The sequence below is a fragment of the Equus przewalskii genome, chromosome 12 (genome assembly GCF_037783145.1).
Source record: "Equus przewalskii isolate Varuska chromosome 12, EquPr2, whole genome shotgun sequence".
NCBI lineage: Eukaryota > Metazoa > Chordata > Mammalia > Perissodactyla > Equidae > Equus > Equus przewalskii.
The window spans coordinates 3,775,811-3,800,664 of record NC_091842.1 but is presented as its reverse complement, the minus strand read 5'-3'; the positions used below and the strand labels follow the sequence as shown (position 1 = coordinate 3,800,664).

The 24,854-nt window shown below is 49.4% G+C and overlaps 1 protein-coding gene across 1 annotated transcript in view; it reads right to left on the bottom strand.

The window, feature by feature from the left end:
- The window catches only part of FOXK1 (forkhead box K1), a 67,857-nt gene extending 57,717 nt beyond the window's left edge, over positions 1-10,140 (bottom strand). Inside the window, exon 1 of the mRNA XM_070566208.1 lies at positions 9,566-10,140. Within this exon, the coding sequence (XP_070422309.1) occupies positions 9,566-10,125 (560 nt within the window). The 5' untranslated portion in view covers positions 10,126-10,140. The remainder of the gene's footprint in view (positions 1-9,565) is intronic.
- Between the last annotated feature and the right edge of the window lie 14,714 nt (positions 10,141-24,854).

Below are 24,854 nucleotides of genomic sequence, written 5' to 3'. Positions count from 1 at the left end.
ATATTCGCAGCGTCGGCTCGTCGGCTCGCCTCTCCTCTCGAGGGCTGTAAACGTGCCCAGTTAACATGAAACCCAACCCCAGGGAGGGGGACCCTCGGGGGGAGGGCTGTTTTCCTCAGGCTGGGTGAGTCAGTGTTCCCAGCCTCAGGGATATACCTGCCAAGCAGACCGGATATTTATGTCCCCAAGGGGAGAGGCGGAGGAACACAACTTCTTCTGTGCAGTCTCCCTTTTCTATCACTTCTCGGCCCCCAACCCACGTGCTCCGTCATCAGAATCATCGGATTTCATGGGAACACTCTTGCAAAACCAGCTCCAAAGGGCTCCCAGTACACAAACCGTTTTTTACTGACTCTGTCTCCAGCCCCGGCTTCCTGGGAGCGTACAGGAGGCTCCCCGATTTCATCAGCGAACCGGGTCCAAATCGCATGACAGGAGCCCGTGTTTCTGGGAGCGGTGTCTACGGACCGCCGGCCCCGCCCGCCGCGCGAGTTTCTCTGAGCTTGAATCACGCGCAGCTCACGAGTGCCAGGCGGGAGTCGTCTCTAGCTGACACCCTCCCTGCAGCTCACGACACAGACTCTGTGGGAGGGGCTGGGGGCTGTGAACACGTGTGACGGTACAAGCATCTGTGTGGAAAAAGGGTGAGTGCTTTTGTCTCTGCGACTCGAGTCACAAAAAGCAAAGTTCTTTCGGAACAGTCAGAAGATGCGTTCACGTTTACCAAAAGTGGCACAGGTTTTCTGAAGTGTGCTCAGAAAGCATCCATGAAAAACCCCAAACAAGGCCCGTTTCCATAAAGCACATTTTGTTCCTGATGTCTCCTGAGGACCCCCGCGGTTCAACGTCCAGCTCTTCTGCATGTCCACCCCCCACTCTGCCTTTGTCCTGGTGGCCCCACACCTGTGGCTGAAGGAAAAAAGCAGAGCTGTCATCTGGGGACCAACTGGGAAGAGGGAAGGGCCCAGAACGTCCTATCTGGTTATGGGAAAAGAAAAGAAATAACTGACAAGATGGACAGCTCCATCTGAAATAATCAGGAACTGACTGCACATACAAAGAAATACTAATTTATTTCTGCTTTTTTTGGTGGGGAAGATTGGCCCTGAGCTGACATCTGTGCCAATCCTCTTCCACTTTATATGTGGGATGCCACCACAGCAAGGCTTGATGAGCGGTGTGTAGGTCTGCATCCAGGATCCGAACCCAAGAATCCTGGGCCACCAAAGTAGAAGCACGTGAATTAACCACTATGTCACCCAGCCGCCCCTCCCCACCCACTTCCCACCCACCCCCCCAGCCAAATACTAAATTTAACCCAGATTATGTCACAGACGCTAATAAGGTAAATGACTAAATTATATGACTTTTTTTATTTCTACAAAACTATACTGTTATTCAACTTTTAAAGCCAATTAAAAAATTAAACTACATCAAAAAGCCCGATCATTTCGAAGATTTCTATTTTCAAAAATATGATTTGTTGGTCTCAAGGGGATCAAATTTAACTACCAATTGAACTTAAAGGTAAAGCATGGCCAAGTGGTTATGTTTGTACGCTCCACTTCAGCGGCCTGGGGTTTGCCAGTTCCGATCCTGGGTGTGGACCTACACACCGCTCGTCAGGCCATGCTGATGAGGTGATGTCCCACACAGAAGAACTAGAAGGACCTACAACGAGGAAATACAACCATGGACTGGGGCGTTGGGGAGGAAAAAAGCAAAAGCAAAAGCAAAATTGGCAACAGATGTTAGCTCAGGGCCAATCTTCCTCACAAAAAAGAAAAAGGTAAAATACGCTTTGTATAATAAGACACCATGACAGTACAAGATCTGCACAATTTAATCAATATTTTTCCCAATGATCAATGCATGTGATTACAAAATCATGCACTGATAAATGCGAGATAGAGCAATGGATTTTAGTGTAAGAGTACAAAAGTCCAAAGATGGAGTTTCAGATTCCATATTACAATTAACCTTTGAGAAACTACCACCTGTCAAGTTCGAGTGCGCAGCAAAGCACCACCATGATTTTCTGAAAGGCTGCTAAAACAGCGCGCCCTTTCCAGCCACACACCACGCAGGGCTGGATGTTCTTCATGTGCATCACTTAACGGAAACAACGTATCACAACAGACCAAAGGCAGAAGCAGCCAGGAGATTCCAGCTGTCTCTACTAAGCTAGACATTAAAGATTTTTACAAAAAATGAATACCTTTACTCTAATTTTGGGGGGAGGGGGAGAGAGAGTTATTTTTTTCATAAAAAGTTATTTTTGAATTAGGTATATTATTGAGTAGATTAATTACACATTTTAATTTCTAATATGGTGATCGTTAACAGACAAATCTCACGTAAACAAAAGCTCTTTGGGGCCCCCAGTAATGCGTCAGGGGTAAAAGGGCCCTTGGACTAAACACTGAGAACTGGCGTCAGAAACAAAGGTATGGGATGGCCAGACGTCTCTCTGCCCAAAGGGAACCCTGTGCCTTGAAACACAGGGTAGCATGTTCAGAGAGGACCTTCAGAGACACGAGGGCAGGGCCGGCCCTGTGGCCAAGTGGGTAAGTTTGCGCGCTCCACTTCGGCGGCCCGGGTTTCACCGGTTCAGATGCCGGGCGCACACATAGCACCACTCGTCAAGCCATGCTGAGGCGGCGTCCCACACAGCATAACCAGAAGGACACGCGACTAGAATGTACAACTATGTGCTGGGGGGCTTCGGGGAGAAGAAGAAAGAAAAAAAAAAGGATTGGCAACAGATGTTAGCTCAGGGCCAATCAAAAAAAAAAAAAAAAGGATAAAAAGAAACACTGGGGCCTCTGCTAAGGGACAGGGCCTGGCCCCGTGGACACTGGGCAGCCGCTGAGGTTTCGAGCAGGGTGCAACGTGGTCAGAGCTCAGCTCTGCACACACACGCCGGGAAGAATGAGTGCCCTCAGAGGAAACAGGCGGAAATAAGTCTGTGCCTTTTCTCTCTCTCTCTCTCTCTCTCTCTCTCTCTCTCTCTCTCTCTCTCGGCAGGGTTAAACATGATACAGATGACTAAGGGCAAACAGTTTCTTCGCAACCAAATCATGTAGAAAACATCCATCTCCATTCTGTGTGTCTACTGGAAATTACTCTTAGGAGAGAAAAGCCACATACTTGCAGGCAGCTCAGGATCTACCGCTGGAACCATTCTAAGGAAAGGAAACTGCACTACCCCATCCTCAGCCCATCCGAGGAGAGCCCATGTGGTCCACATTCTAGGGCTGGGTGGAGCGAGGCCTGACAGGGACAGCTGTGGGACCGTCACCAGTAAACCAGCCGGGTCACGCTGCTCTCACGGCCTCTGTTCAGACTCCTGGATGACACACAGCACGCCGCCCTCGCTCCCTGGACACAGTCACAAAACGTGTTCACACACACATCCCATTTTCCTTTCTTTTTAATCAATCGGCAATGTCTTACCAGAAAACGACAAACTCGTGAAAAGTGATAGAAGCGAGGAAAACTAACTAGGAAACCTCCCAACAAGTCACAATGCTGAGTCCACTTCCAGGAAACCAGAGTAAAAGCATTTTCTACGATGCTCTCATTCTAATATGAAGCGCTTTAAAGGGAGGATAATCATGGAAATGAGGCACTGATGCAATTCCAGCTGTCATTAATTTAGCAAGTTTGTCCCCTGACATTCCCAAGATGCAGAAACAGCAAATGGCAAATGAGTGTGTCCCCAAAGCAAACGCTTTCCCTTCATTTCAGCACATCGCTTTAAACTGGGCTGCGTCCTCCTCAAAAGTACTATCAACACCATCAAAACTCGACGTCACACACTTTGGCACCAACCCATCTTACTCCTCCAGCAATGACAAAGGCTTTTACAAATTTGTTACAGATTCAGTTCAACACATACTACGTGATAAATAACATCCTTCTCAGAGACTGCTTTTAAAATACTATAGAAGGGGCCGGCCCCGTGGCCGAGTGGTTAAGTTCCTGTGCTCTGCTTCCGCGGCCCAGGGTTTCGCCGGTTTGGATCCTGGGCGCGGATGTGGCACCGCTCATCAGGCCACACTGAGGTGGCGTCACACGTACCACAACTAGAAGGACCCACAACTAAAATATATATACAACTATGTACTGGGGGGCTTTGGGGAGAAAAAAGAAAAATAAAATCTTTAAAAAAAAATTAAAAAATAAAATACCATAAGTTTTCTTATATGGGTGACAGGCCCAAAAAACTCAATGTGAACTAACTACTAGAAAGTGGCCCATATTTTTACTAACATAGATTCAAGGTACTAGTTCCCAATTTGCTACGCCCCCAAAAACCTTTTTTTTTTTTAAGATTGGCACCTGCACTAACATCTGTTTCCAATCTTCTCTTTTTATTCTTCTCCCCAAAGCCCCCCAGGACACAGTTGTGTATCCTAGTTGTGAGTGCCTCTTCTTGTGCTATGTGAGATGCCGCTTCCGCATGGCCTGATGAGCAATGCCAAGTTTTTAACAAGACGACAGTCTAACTTTGAACAAATACATGTGATGCACAGTAACTGCCAGCCAGCAAGAAAGCCAGACTAAAGCATTTCTCGGGAGAAGATGCCACCTTCTGTATTTTGACCACACCCTCCAGATACAACACGACCGAAAAGTCTCGTTTCCTCCCACTAAACGCCTCCTGCTTCCCATCTCCCAGCTTCATTCCGTAGCAGTTACCATCCCTCCAGCGTCAGATTCAAACCATCCCTTCTCTCCAGACAATCAGCAAGTGGGAACAGTCCTTCCTTCGGAACATGCATTGGCTCCAGCTCCTCTCCGGTCCCAGGCCGCCTAGTCGGGGTCTGAAGGAGTCAGGCCTGCGTGGCCGTCTCCTCCACGGTCTGGGGCCCTTGAGCTCCGCACACATCCCAACAGACCATCCTCCTCTCTAGTCACAGCTCCGCTGTCCAGGTGGAACAGAGCCAGCACAACCTCAGCTGTCACATCTTCCAGTTTCGGCCACTAGGAATAGAATGATCTGACACCCTCTCTTGTCCCAAGTACAAACCCAGCTCAGCACACACGCCCACTCCTGGACCCACTGCCGTGACCGAGGCATCGGTCACAGAAGGACCCCACAGCTCCCATGGGGCTGGAGGGTTGGGGGGGCGCAGTGTGTGGCGACGAGGTCAGGGAGAAAAGGAACCAGTCGCTGTTTTCCAGGAATGCCCCAGAGCAAGGCATTCACAGACAGCTGCCGTCTTCACCAACCCCAGGGCATTTTCCAATTCATTTCAAAGGAATTTCCATCTGATAACTACTTATAGGCTGGTTAGTAACTAATCCGATATTCTTCAAGTGACCAGGCAGAATAGCAGTAAGAAGCTGCGTTCTATATGTTTTCATAGGGCCTAAAACAATTATTTAGGTAGTAAAATGCTTTGGTGGTTACAATTAATTACTTTGTATCACAGTACATGTGCAGAAGCTGTGATCCGTAACATCTGCCATTCACAACCTCCCTTTCAGAGGGGAGGGTGCGTCAGCAGGGCGGCCTACGCACACTGGCAGCCAAAATGAACGGCAGTGGTCCAGGTGATGATAAATTTACGGACCTAGGCAATGACCAAAATGCTGCTACGGGAGACGGACGACGTCTGCTTCCCGACAGACGCATGCGCCACTGCCTCTGAGGCAGCTCGGGCAGCACCGTCAGCCCTGAGTCTGACCAGATCTCTAGGTCCAACAACCAATTTGCAGGTATGACGGGCGAGAGGGCAGACTCAGTGGACACCATGGGAACCCAAGCGGTAAAAGCAGATCGTGGCAAACTGTTCAGGTCAAGTGACCCTGGTTCTTCAGCAAGAAAAAAAAAGGGAGTGACATGCAGCCTATTAAAATTAGATTAAAAGAGATGTAAGAGACGCATCAACCAACCACAATTCTGGACCAGATTTGGTTCCCGATTCAAATGAACACATCGTAAGAAAGGAAAAAATTCATAAGACCATACGGGAAATCTGAGCAGCGATGAGGTATGTGATGACAGGAAGAAATTATTATTAATTTTTAAGGTGTGATAATGACATTGTGGTCAAGTTTTTTTTTTTTAAAAAAAATCTTTATCTTTTACTGAAGGATTTACAGACAGAACAATATGACATTTGTAATTCGCTTCCAAATAACCGGGAGCAGGGGAAAGAGGAGCCAGGAGGGAGATAAAACAAGCTTGGCGTAAGATGATAATTTTGAAGCTGGGGGATGAGGACATGGACGTCCACTACCCTATTTTTATGCTTGAAACTTTCTGTAATAAAAAGTCTTCCAAAAAAAGGAGCGATGCTCATCGCAGAAAATTTGGAAAACACAGAAAAGTAAAAAGAAAAAAGAATCCCTTAAACCTTACCATTCACAGAAGCTACAACAAACAGAAGTCTCGATTTTCCTGCAATTATTCAAGTAGCCCATATTTATTATAAAAGTGTTAGAAAGTCTGGGAAAAAAGAGGGAAGAACAGGTAAGGGGCTGTGTGTGGGTCTTTTTCTTTTTAGTTCACAAATAACATCTACTTTAAATTCCAAATTGGACGGTGTAAAGAACCACAATCACCCACACACCCCAGGAAGGCTGTCCACACGTCCCCCTGCATACCCACTGTCCGCCTCAGGAAACCGAGCCACATCAATGACAGGGCTTTTCCCCCACGGAAGCTGCAAATTTCATTTAGTCACTGATTTGTTCCCTCAACAAACACAACTCAGTGTGCGTGCTTACTGCCAGCCGGTTCCTGCGCTGTCTCCTGCTGGCCCTGCGTCCGGGAGCCGCGGGCCAGGAAAAGCGCCGTCTGCCCAGGGGACTCAGAACTGTGTGCACGTCCCTCCCCTCGGGAGCCACCGCTCGATTCGGGAGCACAGTGTGACCACATGCTGGTACAGCGAGATCACCTCTCAGTTGGGTCCCAAGGAATTGTTTTCCTACCGATAATTTAAAAATATTGCAGTTTTGGGAAGCTGTACCTGGAGGAACAAATGGGGGTAAATTCCAGTAAATCCCCTTAAGCACGTGCTTTCTGCAGTGGGAAAGAAAAAGGAGGAATGACAGTGGAGCTGTAAGGGAGTGTGAGGCACATACAAATGTCACTCACGGTGGATGTCACCTGTATGGGGGGGGGGGTGCACGCCACCACAAGGGGAAGAGGAAGCTCCGAGTCTCATGCAACTGCCACCCGCTAAACCCAAGCACGGTCAAGTCAACCACATTCCAGTACAACAAGAATTTAAAATTTACCATGAAGAAATTAGTAACTTCAAATATTAACGGCAAACCCATGTACCAAGCTGGAGAGGAAATAGAAGATAATTACTGCCATTCTTTGAAAGTAATGAATTTCTCCTTTTTGGAGAAAATGTACACATTCAACTTCCTTGCTCTGAATTCATTAGAATTTCTCAATTACTGGCAACGTGCTAGGCCAAAGAACCTCGACCTAACTCTTTAAAGGAAGTTTTCGACAGCCCTCTCCATATATGTGACTACTTAGGTTTAAGTTTTCTAAAATAAAAAGCAACGTAAAGCCACTCTTAAGGCTGCTAAACGTATCTGTCAACAGGCTTTGACAGTCTTCAGAAGCAAAGAGCCGTCCCCCAGGAAGGCAGATGCGGACGTGCACTCAAAGCTTCTCCTTTTGCACGTCTGTTCTGCTATGCAAACTTCGCATCGTTGCCCACGTGGACAGGCTCAGAAGCGCAGCTGAAGTCAGTGGGTCCGACAGGCACCCTGGGGCAGAGCACCAGGCCAGGGGGCGGTGGAAGGTGAGACTGCCAGCTACACCACGGGGCACCGAGATGCGGCCGCTAACAAGGCAAGCTCCCCCGAGCGTCAAGTGAACACCAATGACGTTTTATAAACAACAGGCTTGGTACTGGCCCATTCAGCAGATGCTCTGAGGCCCCCGAGGACTGAGACTTCTGCCCCTGAGTTAGGGAAGACACCAGCGCATTCAAGATTCAGAAAGCTAGGTCCTGGTTAGGAGATGCACGTATTTAAAGGCCAGGCAGGAACTCTGAGAACAAGACTGCTTCGTGGAGGCACTCAGAGAATCTGCACTATAATACAAAGGCACAAGAGCAGAGACAGGCCTCTAAGAGCCGCAGGGCAGGGAGGGGAAGGAGCTGTTGACCTGTTGCTTTCTCACAAGAGGAGTGACTGGCCCCAAAACGCATTTAATGGCCCAGAATGGAGAGAGCGGATGGGTGATGGAAAAGATAGAACAGAGTAACAACAACCAAGGGAGAGAACACCTTTGTTAATAAGCAAGTCCTGATTTTACTGAAATACGTACCTTTCCTGTTTGGAAAATCAAGATAAACTCTCCCTCTCACGCCCTAAGCAGGACTGAGTCACTGTTGATGTTGCGCTTAAAAATTATTCAATACAGTATTTACAAGCAAACATGCCAAGACCCTAGAAAAGGAAGATGTTTACAGAAAGAGGCTTTGGGCCCTGGGAATTACCCCAGCAAAAATTCCCTGGACTCAGGGCACCTATAAAAGAGAGAGTAACTACACGGAGACAACTGTGGACCATGAGGCACACTGGAGAAAACCCAACACTAGCAAGGAGTTAAAAGCAATTACTACGTAGAAAAAGAAAGTGTCTAAAGAGGAAATGAGTAATTAAACAGGCTTTCTCCGGATCAAGAGATCTTGAGGAAGCAAGGATCTCCAAGGGCAGAGCAGATGGGGGAGAAATGTGTATGTGGACACCGGAAGAGACAGGAAAGGGAGCGACGACCGGAAGGAATACCGAGAAGTTGCTACAGCGCGTTGGGGCATCAGGGCCCTGCGGCCTGGGTCTGCCTTCTCCCTGCCCCGACCTCCACGCCCTGCAGCGGCCCCTTCCCGCCCAGGAACCCCAACTGGGCTCTGAGTGTCCCCCAAGCGCTGGGTGCCACTGCCCCATCCCAGGGTCCTTAACTGAGTTCTGAGTGTCCCCCAAGCGCTGGGTGCCACTGACCCATCCCAGGGATCCTAACTGAGCTCTGAGTGTCCCCCAGTGCTGGGTACCACTGCCCCATCCCAGGAGCAGGCCGGCTCCTGACCTGCGTCTTCAGACACACCGAGGAGAGGACACTTCCTGTCCTGTCCCCCTGCCCTCGGGATGGGAATGTCCCCTCCCCGCCCATCTCGCTGCCTGTTGAGACTTGGCCCTGCCTGCCTGCCTGCCTGCCTGCCTGCCTGCCGGGGGCTCAGGCCTTGGGTTGGGGGAGGGGACTGGCGCTGCCCAGGGGGACCCCACACCTCCCTGAGCGACACCGCCTGATGCAACTCTTCTCGGGAGGACTCGCGGGGGCCACCCCGGGGTCCCAGCCTGGCGGGGAGGATGGGGGTTGGGGGGAAGGCGACCCTGGGGTTCAGGTCTGGGTGGGGGCAAGGGCGACACTCAGGGTCCAGGCCAGGCAGGGGCAGCGCTCGGGGTGGCCCAGGCCGCCCAGGGGGGACGCCAGGGCGACCCGGGGCGCGGGCGGGAGGAGGGGCCAGGGCGACCCCCGGGTCCCGGGCCGGGCCGGGCCGGGCGGGGCGGGGCCGCGGGCACTCACTGTTTGGGCAGCTGCAGGGCGGGTGCGCCGCGCCGCTGGAAGGCCCCGTCCACGAAGACGCCGTTCTTGCCGAGGCAGCGCAGGTAGAAGTGCGGTTCCTGGAAGCTGAGCTGCAGGTGGCGCCGCGAGATGAAACTCGACAGGCCCATGCTCAGGTCCACCGAGCCCTGCGACGAGTTGCGGCCGATGGTGACGCTCGGCTGCCGCATCAGGAACTCGAACTCGCGGCCCTCCAGGCGCGCCAGCGCGGGCGCGGGGCTCCGGCGCACCGACGCGGCCGCCGCGGCCACCAGGGCCTCGCCCGCCGCGCCCCCCGCCGCCGCGGCGCCCCCTGAGGAGGAGGAGGAGGCGGCGGCGGCGGCGGCGGAGGAGGAGGAGGAGGAGGCGGCGGGCGGCGGCGGCGGCGGCGGCGGCGGGGGCTGCGCGGGCGGCGGCGGGGACGGCGCGGGCCCGGCGGGCGGCCGGGCGGCGGCGGCGGCGGCGCACAGCGCGGGGCCGCAGGGCGCCGAGCGCAGGGCCAGCAGGGCGCGGGCGCCGCTGTCCTCGCCGACTTCGGCCATGTTCGCGCAGCTCCGGGCGGCCTCCGGCGGCGGCGCGGCGCGGGGCGGGGCGGGGCGCGGCGGGCGGCGGGCGCGGCATCCCGGGCCGGATCGCGGCGCGGCGCGGAGCGGAGTGGGGCGGGGCCGCGCGCACCGCCCCGCCCCTCCGGAGCGCGTGGGGTTGCGGGGACGCGGGGCCGCACCCCCGCCTCGCTGACCCCCGGGCGACCCCCCACGCCCGCTGCCCTCTCGTCCTCCCTGGGGGGGCGGCTCGAGGCGTAACTGGCAAGTTTGGATCCTGGATCCCTGGAGAGACCCACACGTGTGACCTCACTGGTCTCCTGCGGGTGACTCGCTCCATCCCTCCACCCCCAAGGGCGATCGGACTTAAGCTCCAAATTAAGGGTTTTCGTACTTTCACTGGAGATCGAGTTTGTCTAAGCAAGCTCCAAATTAAGGGTTTTCATCCTTTCCACTGGAGATCCAGTTTGTCTAAGGATGCTTGCGAACCCCTGTGTTCCTTGGTGTCATCCACTCCCTCAATAAATGGCTCGATCCAATATCCTGGGACCCGTGCTAGGCACCGGCCTGAGGAAGGCACGCAGCGCCTGCCCTTCAGACCCCCGGGAGGCCCCCCTGAGGGAGATCTTAGCTGAAAATGTGGAACTGGCCAGTTTGGGGATCGTGCAGATTCCTGGAGAACTTTAGGATCCTGGCCATGTAGTCTCCTTCAGCCACGTCCTCTTAAAGGGGCGGTAATGTTTCCGCGTTTGCGTTGCTTAATAATTGTGGAGCCTGAGAAAATAGACCTCGCTCCCTCCCTGATGGAGCTTGCAGTCTCATGGGAGATGCCCACGTGAGTCAAGAGCACATCTTAACACATAGGAAATGACCCCTGCGGGGAGTCCTGTGAGGCGCTGGTGGTGGTGAGCTGCGGGTGTGTAGGCAGACGTGGCCGGCCTAGGGTGGGAAGCTGGTCTGCTTGCCCACTGTCCAGCCTGGGGCTGCAACCAATATTGACCCAGTGATCACATCACAGAGTGAGTGTATAGGCACAAACACAGATAAGTGTTTCAGGGACAAGTAACTCATTTTTATGAGAAACTATAACAAGAGGACCTAGTTAAGGGAGGGAAGAAGACAGTAAAAAATGGGGTTAGGGGGTCGCTTCCCTAAAGAATGACACTTGAACTGAAATCCAAGGATGATTAGGGGAGGGGCTGGGAGTGTGGGGGAAGGTATTCCAGCCAAGGAACGGCCTGTGCTAAGGAAAGGGGCACGGTGCCTTCGATGGATTGACAGATGGTCACTGTGGGTGGAAGAGAGAGGGACCACTCAACTGAACCAGATTAGGCTAAAGAGGACAAGGGCCATGTCAGGTCATGTAAGGATCTGGGTGAATACCGGGAGCCATGGAAACCACTGAGGGGTTTTAGGCAGGAGGGCAGCATGCAGGCCCACATATTGGAGAGATCACTGGCAGCCGTGTGGAGCCTGGATCAGAAAGGGGTCAGTGTCTGTGGGAGGCTAGTTAGGAAGCTATCGGACCAGGCAAGAGAGGTTGAAGGAGGGAGATGGGGAGAAGTTGGGGGAGTGAAGCAGTATTTATCTCCTACAAAGACCGTTACACACGCACGCACGAGTGGTGGGAATGTAAAATGGTGCAGCTGCTCTGTCAAACAGTATGGCGGCTCATCCAAAAACTAAATACTGACCGTATGATCCAGCAACTCCACTTCTGGGTATAAACCCAAAAGAATTGAAAGCAGGGTCTCAGAGATATTTGCACACCCATGTTCATAGCAGCGCTATTCACAATAGTCAAAAGGTGGAAGCACGCCAAAAGTCCAGCAATACTTTGTGTATACATCCAGCGGAATATGATTCAGCCTTAAAAAGGAAGGAAATTCTGACACCTGCCACAGCAAACGGATGAGCCTCGAGAACACTATGCCGAGTGGAATTAACCGGTCACAAAAAGACAAATACTGTATGAAGCCACTCGTTTGAGGGACCCAGAGTTCACAGAGACAGAAGGTAGAAGGGTGGTTGCCAGGGGTTGGGGGGAGGGGTGGAGAATGGGGAGTAAGTTTTAATGGGGACAGAGTTTCAGCTTGGGAAGGAAAAAGTTTTGGAGATGGACTGTGCTGATGGCTGCAAAGCAACGTGACTGTATTTAACTCTACTGAGCTGTACACTTAAAATGGTCAAGACGGCAAATTTTATGTGACACGTATTTTCCCACAATTTTTCTGAAAAGAGAGATTTACATACAATCTCCAAAGTTCTTTTCTACCGGTTCATCTGAGGTGACTTCTCAACTTTTTAATAAGTCTGTTTGATGACAAGAGGTACATGTGTGCTTCCAGGCCCCTCAGGCTTCACTTAATATTAAATGTAAAGCCTTAGATGACTAAATTTAAAGGCCTAGATGATTCTTTTCTTAAGGAGCAAGAACCCGTATGACAGTAATGCCAGGAGCGCACAGGGCTGACTCACGGTGACCTTGCCAAGCCTAGACACCCATTTAATCGTTTGCAGTTCCTTTCTCCTGCAACAGCAGGCGTTGGGTAGATCGACAGCTTCAACAGAGAGGGCAGGAAAAGGGCCAGTAAAAAGCCATTCAAGAAGCAAAATAAGAGAAACTGAACTCTTCTGTCATGCTCTCCAGGTCTAGAGGTTAGTGCTAAAGCTGTTTTTCAAAGCATTCACTCAAAAAAGGAACAATGAAAAGCTTGCAAGGGAGAATCTAGTCAACCTTTTGGAGCCCACGACATCCAGGCTCTCACCTTGATGGAACCTTCTGGAGCGGGTTGCAGAAACAAAAAGGAGCAGAACTAACTCCGAGGCACTAAGCCATTGACAAGAAAAAGTACACTGTCTTGGGAGGTGACAATTAAGGCGTGTTAAAAAGCAATGAAATATCTGGAGAAACAATACATTAAAAAAAAAAAGACAAAACACGTGAACAGATCTTTCCCCAAAGATATATGGATGACACACGAGCACATGAAAAGACGCTCAGCATCGTCAATTGTTAGGGAGCAAATTAAAACCACAATGGGCTATCACTACACACCTATTAAAATTGCTTAAAGAAAGTGGCAAACCAACTGTTGAGAATGTGGAGCGGCCGGAGCTCTCCTGCAGAGCTGGCAGAAGGCAAAATGGACCTGCCGTTTTGGAAAACAGTTTGGCAGTTTCTTATAAAGTTCAACAAACCGTGTGACCCACAATACCATCACTGGATTCTTATCCAAGTGAAATGAAAACTTGTGTGGACACACAAAGACCTGTACACGAATATTTATGGTGGATTTATTCGTAATTGTTAAAAACTGGAAACAACGTGACAACCCAAGTGTGCCTCAAGTGGGGAGTGAATAAACAAACTGTGGTATGACCATAAGATGGAATACTACGCATCAATGAACAGGAGCAAGGATGCATACACAGAACAACACGAATGATTCCCAAATGCACCGTGTATGCCTTCATTTGTAGGACATTGTGGAAAAGGCAAAACTATGGAGAGAGACACAGATGAGTGGTTGCCAGGAGCTGGAGGTCTGGGGAGAGGTTGACCACAAAATGACATGTGAGAATTTTGGAGAGGAGACGATGATTGTGGTGATGATTATATGACTCTATGTATTTGTCAAAAGCAACAGAACTGTGCACTAAAAAAGGTGAATTTTACTCTATGTCAATCGTACCTTAATTTAAAAATTAAAAAAAAAAAAAACACTCAATAGAGATTGTGTTTATAGACCCAAAACAAGGATTAAGAGCTGTGCTGTCCAATTCGGAAGCCACTAGCCGCCACTGGCTATTGACATTTATACTCTAATGAAAGTGAAATAAAATTAAACCTTCTGTTTCTCGGTGACATGAGCCACATTTCAAGTGCTGGATCTGGAGGCCGGCGTGGCTCCCACGCTGAGCAGAGTAGATGAAGAACATGGCCATCGCTGCGGAAAGTTCTGCTGGACCGTGCTGCTCTGAGGGCGCAGTGTGGCCGGGCTACCTCTGCCCTCTCCTCCCTTTTGCTCCCAGTCAGGGAATGGTGCCAAGCATCACATGCCAGGCACACAGTAGCTGTGCAACAAGACCCTCGAAGAAGCCACGGTGGGCTCATCCCTCTGGCTGGAACCCTCGATAACCCTGCAGGGTCCTCGCTTGGACTCTTGTTCCGGGGTGGACGCCTGCAAGGCAGAAGAATAGAGCCACCAGCACGAGACAGGATCCTTATGGAAGCCCCGTGTTCTAGTCTAGGCTGAGTCTGAAGGCAGGCGGATGGGGCTGAGGAAGAGAAGCCTGGGAATCTGAAAGCTGCTGGTCCACACTAGCATCTTCGAGGGCCTGGAGCTCAATCAGTATTTGGCGAATGAGTGGGGAACCCAGACCATTCTCTATCTTCTCATCATCCCCTTCCTTTTCCTGTCTGCTGAAGTCACTTCCTGCTGTTTCTGTATCCTTCTTGGGTCCTTCCTGCATCCCCGATACTGTTTCCTGCCTGTTCACCGAATCCTTAGGGTTTCACATCCTGCAGCAATGGGACCTCTGCTGGGGCTTCCCCTTACTGGGAAGGACTGAACTTTTGTACAAGGACTGAACCTTTTTGCAAGAGAGACAGAGAGACAGAGAGAGGCGCAGAATAATCTTCCATGGAAACGCTTCCTCACCCATTTGAGACCATAGCCTAAAAACCGGAGAGGCACAAACTCTGTGTCCTCAGCTCCCGCGGAGCAGGCTGACTGGTTTTTCTTTTACAGCCTACCCCCAGCCAGCTTGTCATTTAGAACTCATATATATTTCTTAAACACCAATTCAGGAAAAGATAAGTCTGACTTTGACACCACAGGAAACTTGTTGAAACCAAAGCATGGGTGAAAACTACTCTTGACAGAATACAGCGCTGTTGGCACTTAGAAGAATATAGACATGCTGTGTGTTACTCGTCTATTACTGTGTGACCAAAGGCTCCAAAACGTAGTGGCTTAGAGCGAAAAATGTGTATCATCTCCCAGTTTCTGTGGGTCAGGACTTCAGGAACGGCTCACCTGGGTGCTTCTGGCTCGAGGTTTCCCATGAGGTCAAGATGTTGGCTGGGGCTGCATCTTCTGGAAGTCTGCCTGAGCCTGGAGAATCTGCCTGCAAGGTGGCGAGCTTATGCACCTGCCAAGTTGGTGCTGTTATGGGCTGGAGGCCTCGGTTCCTTGCCAGCTGTGTGACCTCTCCACAGCGCTGGCTGAGCATCCTCCCCACGTGGCGGCTGGCTCCCCCCAGAGCGGGGGATCCAAGAGAGAGCAAAGAGGGATCTGGAAGGTCTTTTATTGACCTCGCCTCAGAAGCCCCGCTCTACCATTTCTGCAATATCCTAGTGGCTATACACATCAGCCCGATGCAGTCTGAGAGGGAACTCCACAGGAGGGTGGATACCAGGAGAGGAGTTGAAATGGGGAGTTGGTGTTCCACACATTTGTTTAGCAGCCACACAATATGTTAGTGATAACAATGGAAGCAGCCTGAATAAGTCCAGCCTGGCCTGGTTGGAGAAGAGAAACAAAGCAAATTGAGCTGCTTGAGTTTGCACGTTCAGTCAAAGCAACATGAAGGTACAGTGGGAGGGGCGCAGACTCTGGAGCCAGCTCCACTGTTGACCAGCCATGTGCCATGGACCAGTTATTTGGCCTCTCTGAGCCTCAGTTTCCTCTGCTGTAAACAGAGTTTACGGTTGCTGGAGGCTTAAAAAAGGTAATATCAATGGGGGCTTTGACTCACTCAGAAACTCACCCGTGTTACCTCAAGAAACGCAGAGTGTTTTGTAAGAACAGACTTAGAAAGGAGGCAAGGAAGGCTCTCAGCCCACGGGCCAGCTCCACGGAAGCCCCTTACAAGCTGCTCAGCGGGCAGGCCTTGCAGAGAAGAGTAGAACACTCTGGATGTGTTGCAAGATGGCTGTTAGTCCTCTCCGTGATGGATGCTCCCAGGACTTTTTTTTTTCCTGATCTTTACTGTGAAAACCTTGGGGCTTCACAAAAGTGTAGGGGCCCCCAGGACTGAGAGAGTTGAGCTCTCAGCCTCGTCCTCCCTGAGCCCCCAGCGATTTGTCCACTGCACTGTGGGTTTTCCTACCCGGCCTGGTTCTCCTGTTCGTGACTTCCTGTGATCCCCTGCACTCACCTGTCTGCCTCCCCAATTTGCTGACAGCGATTTGCCCTGTGCCCTCACTTCTCTGACGGATCTAAGAAGAGCTGTTGATTTTCAGTTTGTTCGACTTATTTCTTGTAATGTGCACGGGAGCCATGACGTCCAAGCTCCTTATGTGTCGGACTGGAAACTGGAAAGAATCGTAAATGATAATTCAGCAGCTCTATTTCTGCTTCTCTGTGAAGCTTTCTGCACACCTACTTCCACCACTAATGGCTCAGTTCTCTAATAATCCAAGAGCCAGCTCTTTCGGAGAGGGGTCTGAGGGGCCCTGTAAGTCACCTTTGTACCTGGTGAAAGGGTCACCCTAGGTTTCCTGTCCGTAAGTCGGCTGTCTGGGGTCCGGCCCTCTGCATGCCCAGTCAGTGGCATCGTTACGTGTAGGGGTCCCCACTGCAGACGAAACCTGCCCATGATTGATGTGCGCTCAGCAGGAGCCTTAGGTAGACCTCTGAGGATGCAGCTGGGCAGATGTGGTGGCCATTCTAAGGCTTCGTGATCCAGGAGAACACATCTGGAAATGCCCGAGCGGTGGTTGACAGCCCCTGTGTTTCCCATGTGATAGCCAGTGGCCACAGGTAGCTACTGAGCGGTTGAAATGTGGCTGGTCCAAACTGAGATGTGCTGTAAGTATAAAATACACTATATGCTGGATTTCAAAGACTAATTAGTTAAAAAAAAAGAAAAGCAAAATCTCAATAATAGTTTTTATATTAGTGACAGTTTGAAATAATAACATTTTGGATATGTAATGTATTAGTAAAATTAATTCCACCTATCTCTTTTTACCACTTGAAAGCAGCTACTAGAAAATTTAAAATTTATCTGTGCCTCTCATTTGTGGCTCGAACCATATTTCCACCCGACGGTGCTGCTGTAGACCAGCGACACTTTTTTTGTCCTAAGAGATGTTTCAGGATTAAGGACAATGCTTTGCATTTGTGTTTCAGCAGAGCGTGGGCTCAAAACTGTCCACTCGGTGTCTTTGTATCATTTGCATTCCTTCCTCTTGGGGTTGTCAGATCACCTTGTGTGAGTTTTAATGCCCAAGGGTTCTGGGCTTGTAGCTGAAGCAGCCTGAGGGAGAGGAGAGATGGAAGCGAACACGCGGACTGTTTGGTAAGCTGTGCTGTCTGCCACGGGGTGCTTTGGTTTTTGGCCATGGAAACCAACTCTGGCCAAGTTAAACGCAAAGGGAATTTGCTGGCATGATGCTTGGTAGATCACATAACCGAAGAAAGCTGAGATCCAGGTCTCAGGAAGGGCCGGAGTCAGACCTGCTCTGGGGACTTAGGAGCAAAACCCCAAGGCTGGTCTCTCAGGAGGCCCCCACTGGGATTAATCAGCTCCAGGCCTTTCCCCCTCTTGCATCATTCCATACAGGATGGGACGCCCCAGGGGAGAGCAGCTGATCGGCTTAGCAGAGTCTCTGTGCGGCGGCCCGGGCCAAAGGTGTGCAGGCGCCGTGACGAGCAGATGCTGGAAGACAGCCTGCAGAGGGCTGGCCCTTCCTCAAAGCAGAGTCTGGTTACTGTTAACAGGAGCGGGAAGGAACGCTGAGCAGGCAGAAACAATAGATGGCCACGACCTCATTCCAAGCAGATTTCGTCAGGGACTCGGGGAGAACTCAGCCAGTTCAGCTTGTTTCAAAGATTCTTAAGTTCATCGTTTAAAACTTTGAAGTATGAATACATCGAAAACATACACAAAAGAAAACCAAATAATAAAATAAACCTCCATGTACCCATCACCCAGCTTCCACAACGATCAATTAATGCTCAGCTTTGTTTCATCTTTTTTGTTTTTTTTGTGGTGAGGAAGATTGGCCCTGAGCTAACATCTGTTGCCAAGCTTCCTCTTTTTGCTTGAGGAGGATTGTCACTGAGCTAACATCTGTGCCAATCTTCCTCTATTTTATGTGGGATGACACCACAGCATGGCTTGATGAGTGGTACTAGGTCTGCTCCCGGGATCCGAACCCGTGAACCCCGGGCTGCCAAAGCAGAGTGTGTGAACCCAACCACTACACCACAGGGCCAGCCCCCTTGTTTCATCTTTAAGCCACCCAAATCCTCCCATATTACTTTGAAGCAAATCTTAGGCATTGTATCATTTCCTCTAATTCAGTGTGTTTCTCTTAAAGGGAAGAGCTCGTTTTAAAAACATAACCATGATATTATCACCCGTAAAAGAAGCCCAACAAAGCCTTAATATTATCAAATTTGTGGCCAGTGTTTAGATTCTCATTTTTTAACAAGTTTATCAAGGTATAATTCACATATCATGAAAGTCACACACTGTTGGCGTATGGTTTGATGAATTTTAGTAGGTTTGTATGGTTGTTCACTAATCACCACAATCCAGTTGCAGAATATTTTGGAATATTTCCGTCACCCTAAAAATTCCCTCCTGCCTGTTTGCAGTCAATCCTCCTGCCTTCTTCTCTATGGTTTTCCCCTTCCTACCAATTTCACATACACAGAATCACACATGTGTGGTCTTTTGTGTGTGGCTTCTTTCCCTAAGCACGCGGTGTCAGGCTTCATCCATGTTGTTGCACGTATCGGCAAGTCATTCCTTGTTCTCGCTGATAACGCCTTAGTACGTGAAGAGACCACGATTTAGAACCCAGCTCCCTAGCTGATAGACTGATGGACTACTTCCAGTTGGGGCTTTGTGAAGAATTCTGCTATAAACATTCGCGCACTGCTCTTTGACACGTGTTTGCATTTCTCTCCAGTAGTTTCGAGGGGTGGACCTGCTGGGTTACAGGCTGAGGGTGTGTTTAACTTTTTAGGAAATTACCAGACCGTTTTCCCCAGTGACGACAGAACCTGACATTCCCAACAACAGCGTAGAGGGTGTCTCTCCATCTCTTTTTGGTCCATGTTTTCCCTCCATCTCCTTTTCCCCCCCTTTCAATTTATTTAAGAAACTGGGTCCTGTGTTCATTAGAGTCCCACAGTTTGACTTTTGCTGATTGCATCTCATGGTGTCCAAGTTCATTTTAACTAAAAAAAAAACAAAAAACAAAAAACCAGAATTTCTGATAGCATACCCACGTACATACATACATCAAAACAAATGTGTATCAGTAAATGAGGATACTGGAAAACAGTGACCAAAACCATAAGATGAAGCCACAGATACAGTCAGTACATAGGATGCAAACCTTAAAGTCTAACAGAGTTGGTGGAGATGGAGCCTGCTTTTAGTTTTGAGCTTCCTAACAGCCCAAGCAAAGAAGGAAACAGGGTCAGTTACAAGATTCACCGTCCATGAGATAAAGACAAACTGACTGCTCAGAGGAAGCCAGCTTTGTCCTGCCAGAGACCAAAGAGAAATTTTGACCATGATTCCCTCTTCTTTATTAGGGAAGTGGTATGAAGTTGTGAGACAGACACTCCTACTGGTGACCCAGCGAGTGCATGGTGATGTTCGTCAGGGGGACTTCCGTGATGGAAATGGCAGTAGATTTCTTTGGGATCTGATGAGATAACATGAAAAGTCAGACTTCCAACCCAGGTCAAAGAAGGCAACTTTTTTTTTTTTTTTTAGGAAGATTAGCCCTGAGCTAACATCTGCCAATCTTCCTCTTTTTGCTGAGGAAGACTGGCCCTGAGCTAACATCCATGCCCATCTTCCTCTATTTTATATGTGGGACGCCTACCACAGCATGGTGTGCCAAGCGGTGCCATGTCCACACCCAGGACTCGAACTGGAGAACCCCAGGCCACCGAAGCAGAACGTGCGCACTTAACCACTGCACCACAGGGCCAGCCCCAGAAGGCAACTTTTAACTGCAACATCACCGTCCTCATGTGAGGGTTCATCATCAGGCCACAAGGTTGTGCAGCTGGCAAAGAAAAAGAAATGTCCATATAACATACAGATAATCCCTACAAAGCCCTCCCAACGTGAGCTGCCCTTCCAGGTCTGTAACCGCGCCTCCCCCCAAGATATAAAGACAAACAAGCAAAAACCCACTGTCAACTCATTTGTTTTTCATTCTAAGAATTAGCGCAAGTTTCACTCCTAGGAGAAAGGAGAAGATTCATCCACACAAAAATCTGTCCTTGAACGTTCATAGTAGCAGTAGTCATAATAGAATGAAACAAAATGGAAACAACCCGAAAGTCCATCGATGGGTGAATGGGTAAACAAAATACAGTGGAATACTATTCAGCCATAAAAAGGAGGGAAGCACTGATACATGCTGCAAGGTGGATGACCCTTGAAAACATTATGCTACAGTGGAAGAAGCCAGAGGCGAAAGGACCACACGTTGTATGACTCGTTTATATGAAATGTCCAGAATAGGCAAATCCAGAGAGACAGAAAGCAGATTTGTGGTTGCTCAGGGCTGAGTGGGATTAGGGGCTGGGGGCTGAGTTTTCTTTTGGGGGTAATGAAAATGTTCTAAAATGAACTGCAGTCATGAATGCACAGCTCAGTGAATATATCAAAAGCCGTCAAATTGTACGCTTTAAGTGGGTGATATATATAGTATGTTAATTATGTCTCAGAGCTATTAAAAAGTTAGATAGATTTTGTACGTACTAAATTCAGTGAAGGGTAAGTTAAATCAACCTATTTTAATCATCTTTCTGGGTAAAGTCTGAATCATGCCTTTTTTTTTCACCATATTTATAAAATTTCACAAAATTGGAGAATTCTGGGTTTTTAGGTGGATTCCCAGTAAGCAGCCTTTTCATGCAGAGCACGAGAACCTTCTTGTATGTTTCATCGTCTCACCCTCAAGCGACAAATAGGCAAGTGTTTGAGAGTAGGTAAGTGAAACCACTCCTTGCTGAGGAGGAAGACGTCCCCCGCCAGCTTCCCCCGCCGTGGACCTGCCTCTCCCCATGAGGCCATGTTCGGCCAGCTTATCTTGGAGTTCCAAGGAGACACCTCCTCAACAGAGGAGATACTTGGCCCTGACCTTGCTTGTAGCAAACCTGGCTTAGATAAATCCACGTCCTTTGAATCCTGTATTTCTTCCCAGAGTTATTTCTACCCCAGCGTTCCATTTCAGCGTCTTTCTTTTCCTCGCCCTTTCACTGCACACATCATGCCTTGGAGAACTCTGCAGTGGGGAAGGACGCCGGACAACAGCAAGCTTTTATTCCATCAAAGTTTTTTTCTTTTTGAGGAAGATGAGCCCTGAGCTAACATCTGCTGCCAATCCTCCTCTTTTTGCTGAGGAAGACTGGCCCTGAGCTAACATCCATGCCCATCTTCCTCTACTTTATATGCGGGATGCCTGCCACAGCATGGCTTGACAAGCGGTTCCACGTCCGCACCTGGGATCTGAACCGGCGAACCCCGGGCTGCCGAAGCGGAACGTGTGCACTTAACCACTGAGCCACCGGGCTGGCCTTCCATCAAACTTTAATAAGGAGTTCCCTGCTTACTTGAGGCATCGCTATTTATTCGAAATCCAGACTTCCTGCAGGTGCTAAATAATTGCAATATTCTGCATATTTATAGCAATTTGTAGATGTAAAATGTGCAAAGAACTCATCAGCGTCTAAGCCCAGGAAGGCGGCACTGTCTTTTGTGGCTGTGGTATGCTATGCCCAGGACCCAAAACAGAGCTCAGCACATCCTAGGCACTCAGAAACTATTTGTTGAATGAATGTGTGAGTATAAATTTGCAGCCATCATATGGGATATAGGAAACGTTCCAGGATTTCTTCAAAAAATCAAAATAGGGGCCAGCCCCGTGGCCTAGTGGTTAAGTTCGACGTGCTCTGCTTTGGTGGCCCAGGTTCAGTTCCTGGGCCTAGACTTACACCCTTTGTTGGTGGCCCTGCTGTGGTGGCATCCAACATACAAAGCAGAGGAAGATTGGCACAGATGTTCGCTCAGGGCCAATCTTCCTCAGCAAAAACAAACAAAAAAAAAACACACTCAAAAAACAGACTTAAGGCTAGGAGTTCAACTAGCACTCTTCAGAGCTCTGAACAGGGAAGAAGATGGCATTCCATAAAGACAACGGGAGAAAACGAAATTGGACTTTGCTCAATTACGTGCCAGTGGTGGGAACTGCTTGTTTCTCATTCTACTCTAAACAGATCTTAACATAGTCCCTGTTTGGAAGTGGAAAAAGCCAGTGTAGCTTCCCACGTCTATGGAGAAATCTGTATCCTAGTGAAGGAAGTGGAATTTGAGAAGCCCTGCCTTCCAGCCCGACGCTCAGCCGTCGGTAAGAAGCGTTGTGTACTAGGCACATGCAGTGCTGGGTAATTAGAAGCAGACGAGATGCAGCCTCCTGTTCTGCGTGGCCCTTGCAGAGATGCAGCCTCCACCGATGGTGTGGGGTGTGAGGAAGTCATGAGGCACGTGAAATGTGCACAGTCTGGCCTCCCTTGGCTGTCCAGTACCTACGGATCACACTTTCCCTCCGTAGTCTAACCGATTAATGCATCCAAAGAGGAAACCAATTGGCTAAGAGTTTCAGTTAATCGAAAAGAGATTAAATCTGTAAGACATAATTTTGCCTCCCTCTTTTTATGTTTATTACTGCCATAAAGAATAAGCAGCTAGCTGCTGAAATTAAAATGAGTTGGCATATTGACTTCCTAGATTTGAAATCCTTCATGGCGAGTGTTTTCCTACCGAGCCAACAGTAGTAAATATAAGTGCCAGAGGATATTCGGAATGACCCTAGGATACAAGGATAGTCAATGTCTGAAGACCTGGCTTCTGGTCACAACTCTGATGACAGCCGTGTGAGCCCGGGCAACGCTGTGGGGCGGGTGGTGGTGATAGTCTGGAGTTAAAAGGGCAGACCCACCAGCAGCCTCCCCTACATCCGTTCTGCTCTTCCCCTTATCAACACAACTCTGATTCTGCCTGGGATGGTGATAAGCCAGCTAAAAAAAACGGCATTTCATCCTTCCGTGAAGCCATGGGTGGCCCTCCGATGTAAGTATGGTTCATGTGTTTCAGCTGAGGATGACCAACTCCTCACAATTTGCCTAGACTTTCTCCATTTCAGCCATGAAAGTCCTGCACCCTGGGAGACCCCTTAGTCCTGGACAAACTGGGGCGGTTGGTCATCGTAGTAGAAGGCTCTTTGAAAGAGGCAGACGCAGCTGGCAAGTGTCATTTCCCATTTGTCTGTCCCCCTCTGGGTGCATGGGGTGTGGACTCCAAACTAGAAGTGACTGTGAAGGAACAAGTGTCAAGACAAGAGCCACAGAAAGAAGTTGATATGAAGAACTGATAACTAGGTATAAAGATGTCAACTACGTAACTGAAAGGGAAAAAGGGAACTCTGAGTGTATCTTGAAGGTGGCGACCTAATGAAGTGGCTGCTATTTCTAGGGATGGGTGGGGGACAAAGTGAAGAGGTGGGAGTGTTTGAAAATGAGGAACTTGGAGGAGCCCAAACTCCACGAGGTGGGGGGCTGTTTGTGTGTCAGAAAAATAGCAGACAAAAAGCTCCTGCCTCCAAAGGGAACTGAGGATACAGGAGTAAAAAAGCGTTGCTAGAATAGAGCTTACAGGAACGGGGAACAGGTGGAGATCCGAGGGGAAGAAAGCTGGAGGAGAAAGTCCTTCCTGCCTCTTCCAACCTTGCACGCTTTGTGCCACCCATTGGAAGATGCTAAGAGGGAGCCAGTTGGCTACACAAGTGTGAACGGCAGGTCGCAGCCCCCAAAAGACAAAGCCCAGTATAGGATGGGCTTGGAGCCCAGAGGCCGTAACCTCCTCTCTAGACACTCCCGCTGGTCACAGCCTAGAGGAGGAATTCACTACACCAACTTTTGTGTTGTTTTCTTGCCTTTTCTTAGGCTTTTAGCACATACGCATGCCACTCTGAATAATAAGGTTCGATTTTACCTGTTTTTAAGCTTTTTACGATTGCAATTATACTGTCTATGGTCTATCACATCTGGCTTTTTACGTTCGAGCTGTTCTGTAGACACATCCATATTTGGCTGGCGGTGGGAGTTCATTCATTTCTAGTTCTTTATAGGATTCCGTTGTAGGAACAGGCCACATTTTATTCATTCAGTTGTTGATGGACATTTTAAGCTACCACTCTAAGAGCACTTCCTGTATACGTATCCTGGAGCCCAAGAGCACACGCTCCTCTAAGGTGCTTCTCAAAGCGTGGTCCACAGATCAGCATTACCTGGGAACTCATTAGAGAGGCAGATTCCGGAGTTCTACCCCAGGCCTCCTGGCTCAGATTCTGGGGCTGGGGCCCGGAAGCCCTCCGGGGGAGTCTGATGCTCGGCAAAGTTTGAGAAGCGCTGTTACCGTTGTGCATCCAGAAGGCCGATGCAATGTTCATATTTTCTAGATAACATCAAACTACTTTCCAAAGTCATTGCACCAATCTATGCTCCCACCAGTAGTGTCCTGAGCTCCCATTGCCCCATATCTTTGCCATCATTTGCCTAGGTCGTGTTTTGAAACTCCTGCCAATCTGGAGGTGGAAAGGCATCTCACAGTTTTAATAGGCGCTTGCATGACCTCTAATGAGGTTGAACACCTTTTTCCGGACATTTATCAGCCGTTCA